We start from the raw sequence: 5,879 nt of genomic DNA, 5'->3' as shown, positions 1-5,879 counted from the left end.
AACACTACAATTCATAGCATGTGCAAATATTAAGCTTTTATATACAAATGGATTTTTCAAATTCAATAATGGTGTATATGGATTAAAACACAATCGTTATAGTAGACATGTAAATGAAAGAGCCAATTATTAAGTGTGAATAAAAGTAATTGTTGTTTGATGTAGAGTAGATTAGATGGCTTCATCTGTCATGTTACTGGCATTGTGTTCTTAGAAGTTTGGTGTTGATAATCTTTATATGAATGAATATGATAAAGATGAAGTTCTATATCTTGATGCTCCAGCAATAGCATGTTGAGAAATTTGAAAGGGATCGCCAAGCTAATTAAGTAAAAAGGTTCAATAATAACCCTTGTAACCTCCGGTGCATTTAGAAGACTATTAACAAGACATTCATGTGTGTATACAAGCTAATTGTGAGTAAGTGCAACTAGCAAAGCTAACACGGATTGAAATGCCACTAGCAATTGTAATGGAAATGGCAACCTTACGTGTGACAAAGGTAGCTCCTTGATGCATGCATATGCGAACAACATGTTTATTTAAGTGTGTCGTTGAAGCAGAGCTATGAACGTAGGTTTGCAAGAGAGATATGTCAGGGTTTATAGGCATGAATATTTCTACAGCCCATGATTGATTGGTACATAATTTACACGGCTGTTTGGCGGAGGGTGATTAATCATGCTTGGTGGGAGTTAAACGGGATAGTGTGTCTCTCTTGTGTTGTGCCAGCGAGCGGTTCGGCGCATGGCGCTAATATGCCTGGTTCTCGACCTGTAGGGCGGCGGCGGCGGCGGCGTGTGTGGCTCTGAGCGGGTGATAGGATCAAGATGCAGACCAAAACAGGCAATGAGAGGCTCAGCTCTGGCCGCATCGATGTACAGCCGCACAACCTGAGCCTGCGTGGTTTCCATCCGATCAAGTTTCTTGTATCCGATTGTGGTTCCTCTCCCAACGGTGACCCACCCCCCATCCTTCAGGGCATCTACATGGTACTGCATCACGCGCTGCCCCAATCCCACAGCCTCTTGCATCCTTGCCACATTGAAAGTGATGGGAACGCCCATGTCGAACTCCAAATAGCCCGAGGTCTTGCCGCTTTCAGGGGCCCAATAGGTCGACAAATCTTCCCTCAAGACTTGGCTGGGGCCAAACTTGGGTCCCCGCAAACTATCAGCGCTTGCTGAAGCATTCGCAGCCAGGTTCACCGAAAAAATGGATTCAAGCGCCTGATTGAAACCATTCAGCACATCCATATCCGGCTCTGGAATAAGGCCGGTGCTATTGGGAGGCACATTCAGCAACAGCACGCAGTTCCTGCCCACAGATTCATAGTAAATCTGTAGGAGTTTGTTCATTGAGTCAGGCTGCTCATTCTTGTGCCAGAACCACCCGGGCCTAATCGACACATCGCACTCTGCGGGGACCCAATCGATTCCATTCGGATCCCCTTGTTCTGAGTAACTGCAAGATCAACAAGGATCAGCAAGCTGCATCCACATAACTCCCTGCTTCTTGCACCTTGATGACTAATTAGCAAAACAACAAGCGTGGAGGGTGCGAAACCTGTACCTTGCATCTAACGCCCCTCCTATTGTTATGCTCGAACTATTCAGCATAGCCCAACAAGTGGACCCTGCTTGCCCATCTTCATTGCCAACCCATCGAGCATCGGGCCCGGCATCTGAAAATATGACAGCCCCTGGTTGAAGCTGCCGAATGATGCTGAACCATCCTTCAAAGAAATACACCATGTCAGGGGCATCCTTTCCCTTGGCTCCATCCAGCCAGACCTCGGCAATAGGGCCATACCTGGCAGCATCAATGCAAATATACACATTACATTTTTTTAAGTTCTCCTCAAGAAGAAGCAAAGATCCTCCTCAAGCAGCACAGATAGTTAAGACCCTTCTCAAGCAGCAAAGCATCTCACAACCAAGACTTGACTAAAATGACAACAAATGCCAGGTTCCATTTAACGTTAGCCACTGTTACACCGAAACCCCAATTTTTGATGATGCACTACTTCTGATTCTCATGCTCGATTCACTATAAAGGCCATGCAGACCATGTCTAATTATAAACACCTGCTCCGTGTGCATCCAAAGCATAGGCTTCCGACAGGGGGGAGCCGTAGCTACTGTACTTTGGGAGTTTGCTACTGTAATTTGGAAATCCAAGATGGAGACGTCTGGCATGAAAGATGCCATCTACTAGTTCATATTTGATTCAATGCCTTTGGCTGTCTTATGATACAGAGGGAACCATAGCATTGCTCCTTTCCCTTTTTAACTGAGGGCTGAGATCAATGAATCCTGACCAGTCAATCTTTAGTTGGTAGAGACAGCTATGTCTACAAGGAAGTGTTGGTGGCAGATGCGGCACTTGCCTTTGACATCAGACGGCATTTCAGTCTCTTTGCTTCTGCAGGTTGCATTCCTGCAGGTTGTCTAAAGAACTAAATTTAGGCTCTTTGTCCATCCAACATAGGCATGGTAGTGTGTGTGCGCACGCCCCCGGGCGCGGGGGGCACTGGTTTGGGTTTCTGCCATGGCCACTGTTAAAATGTGGCCTTGACTTCAGACAATCATGGCCAAAAGAGTCGACTCACAAAACAGAGGCATCAACCCACAGCAACTCCATATAACCAAGACTTCAGGCGGCAGCATACCCGGTGAGAAGCTCTCTGAGTAAGGCCAGATAGAACTCATTATACTCGAGGGTGCGGCCATAGCTGCTCTCATGGCGATCCCAGGGTGACAGGTAGAGCCCTAGAGACAAGCCCTCCTCCTGTGCGGCCTGCGCGAGAGCTGCAACCACATCACCAGAGCCATTTTTCCAAGGGCTGCTAGCAACAGAGTAGTTGGTGTACTGTGAAGGCCAGAGGCAGAATCCATCGTGATGCTTGGCGGTGAGGATGACACGCGAGAAGCCTGCGCATTTCGCTGTCCGAGCCCATTGCCGGGCGTCGAGGGCCGACGGGTTGAAGAGGGAAGGGTCGGCCTTGCCGGTGCCCCACTCTGAGTCGGTGAAGGTGTTGATGCCGAAGTGGAAGAAGAGGGCGCGCTCGCCGCCGGCCTGCCATGAGATCTGCTTGGCCGAAGGAATGGGCAGCATAGGGAGAGGCGGCGCCGCCACCGACCCCGCAGACGATGGCCATAGTGACACCAGCAGCAGCAGCAGCAGCAGCGGCAGACTCTTGAGCCCTGGCCAATCAAAGCCCAGGTTATGCATCTTCTCTCTGCTCAGCACCGTACCTGCAATCAGATTCTGTATTAGGGTTTTGCCTCCGCTCATCAGACAACTAGCTCCTCCATAGCCAACGAGGCTATGTTAGAGTATGAATCATGCATCTTCTCAGAGCCCTTCTTCCACAAGCCATGTTCCAACCAGAGCTATATCAGAGCCTAGATTATGCATCTTCTCTTCTCAGAGCCCGTCTTCCATAGCCAAGTTCTAGCCAGAGCAGTCCTTGACTGATCAGATTCAGCATTCTAGATGAGGACGTAAGTGAATTGACCCTGAAGCTACCATGCAAAAGTTGAGCTGGCCAAATGAGGGGGTGTACCTTTCACTTTGATATGCAAGCTACGTTCGATTTTTTGAACTTACCATGCACTTAAGAGGCTTCTTTTTTTGCTTCAATTAGTAAATATTCATTCATTTGTCCGCATTTTTTTTAAATTTAAAAAAAAAGAGGTGTCTTCTCTTCTGTGAATGCTTTTAAGAATTGAAAAACCTTTATCGAATTGAATAATGGATTTTAGGGAACGAATAATTGAATTGTATGCAAATTTGTGAGACCCTCTCATTTAAATAAGGTGAATTTTCTACAAATTTGTGAGACTCTGTAATAGGTCCATAAGTTACTATCTCCTTGATTCAATCGATGCATTCTCTAAACAAAACCTATTACTTCCTTGATTCATTGGACACCCATGAGACAAAACTTATTATCTACTTTATTCAATCGATGCATTCATTGTTTCTTGGAATCTCCCTACACTATGCACCTTCACTAATTGGAAGTTTTCTCCATACCTTTTCCTTCTTCAAACTCATCTCTATACTCAAGGTGGTGGTGATACATATATAGGCCTAGCACCCTCCCTTGAGGTTGACATCTCAACACACTCACGGGTTTGATACGCAAGTGACCCAGGGCCCAATCAATTCTAACAAATAAGTAAAGTACTCCTTCACTCCAAGGTCTTTCACTTTTGATAGGCCCTCACATTCCTCAACAACAATAGAACAATGTGTAACTCAAAAGTAAAGGCATCCCCGTGTAACTTATCTTGTGATTACAAGAGCACATGCTATAAATCTTAAAGCACACTCGTCAAAATTTTTGAAAATAAATTCCTTCAAAAATAGACTTATCCTATGAGAATATAAAGCAACATGATCTTCCCTCATTTTTATGAGACCCTTCAAAGTCATAGGGAGGTAAAACTTGAGTGTCATTCTCTTCACTAATTAAGCCATAAGTGATGACTAATAGAAGTTGAAAGCTTTGTATAAACTCCTCCTTTGACCAAGCTTGTAATGGCACTATTTACTAGGATAAGATCATCATTGCTACTTGAGAATGAAGATTTGAAGTCTTATTTGGGTGATTTCTTCTTGGAAAAAGACCTCATCTTAAACGAGTAAAAGTCAAATATGTGTATGAAGCTATTTATAAGGCACTCATACACCAATATCAACTTGATTTATTATGATACTCAAGCACAAAGCACTAGGATTTCTAGGATGTGCATTAGAGCTCTACAAAAATCAAGTCAAGTAATAACTTTGGTATAGGAGTCTATTAGTACCAACTTCATACATTATTTGCTATCTTCTTTTTTACAATAGTTTGTTTAAAGATGTTATATACCATCCCTAAAGTATTACCATACTCTATTTGAACATATTTTCTAATTATAGAAATAGTTTCTTTGTTAAGAAGAAGAAGAAGCATAGCCAATAGAACATCAAGTACCTAATCAATCAATAAGTTATTTTGACCAACTCCTTCAGTATTTAAGAAGTGATGAACTAAAAGACTTCAGGTACAAGGCACATGTGTGGAGCGATTAGTGGCAAAGGAAGCCAATTGCACTTATAGTTTTCACCATAGAAAAGAGTCATCCACCACCCTTTTCACCGTCATGTTAATGGAAAGATCATGGCTTTGGATTCTCTCTAGCTAATAGAAAGACATTATTATGGACATTGAACATATAAATGTTATTTGAGGTCATATAGTTAACATGGTTAGCTTGCTAATGCTTTGTCATACATAAGGTATAGGCATCTTGCTTATAAAGCAAATACATATAATTTGAGAATGCATGTTGTGAATGGGTACTTTGTACATGTAGTTTAAAAAGTAGGCTAGATAGAGCACCATGTTAACATACACTTTTCTCAATGAGGTGGCTGTCAAGGGAAGATAAATCTTCTAAAAAAGCATTAAAACAAGTCTTAGTGAGGGATGTTATTTGTGGTGTAGAAACATCAAGCTCATGATATAGTTACTTCATCTATGCCATTCACATGTTTGTGCTCTTTCACTATCCTCGTATGCTCATCACATGTATTGATTGGAGTCTAGATGCTATGAGATCATCACATAGTTGCTTCACTCACGTCACTTCACATGTTCATACTTTTGCACTATTCTAGTACACTTTATCAAATGTATTGGTTGGTGTATAGACACTCCAAGCTCATCACATAGTTGCTTCCATATGTCACTTCACATGTTTGTGCTCTCGCAATATCTTGGTAAAACTCTTGTTCTTCAAATGAACCACAAGTGGTTGCTTAGATACACCAAGTCACATTCATCTTCCAATCTAAAGCACAAATTTATCACTATTTTTCCTAAT

At 42.9% G+C, this 5,879-nt stretch overlaps 1 protein-coding gene across 1 annotated transcript; it reads right to left on the bottom strand.

Moving 5' to 3' along the window:
* Nucleotides 1–595: 595 nt before the first annotated feature.
* On the bottom strand, nucleotides 596–3,579 carry LOC148017000 (alpha-L-fucosidase 1-like). The gene is made up of 3 exons (XM_087662838.1): nucleotides 2,672–3,579; nucleotides 1,573–1,812; nucleotides 596–1,464 (listed from the first exon to the last, which is right to left on the bottom strand). The coding sequence occupies exons 1-3, from the start codon at nucleotides 3,295–3,297 to the stop codon at nucleotides 696–698; spliced, it is 1,635 nt and encodes a 544-aa protein (XP_087518964.1). The 5' UTR covers nucleotides 3,298–3,579; the 3' UTR covers nucleotides 596–695.
* Between the last annotated feature and the right edge of the window lie 2,300 nt (nucleotides 3,580–5,879).

This window comes from Lygodium microphyllum, chromosome 22, assembly GCF_053477565.2.
Source record: "Lygodium microphyllum isolate KBCC chromosome 22, Lygodium_microphyllum_v1.1.10, whole genome shotgun sequence".
Classification (NCBI taxonomy): Eukaryota; Viridiplantae; Streptophyta; class Polypodiopsida; order Schizaeales; family Lygodiaceae; genus Lygodium; species Lygodium microphyllum.
This window is presented reverse-complemented; position numbering and strand designations above follow the sequence as displayed.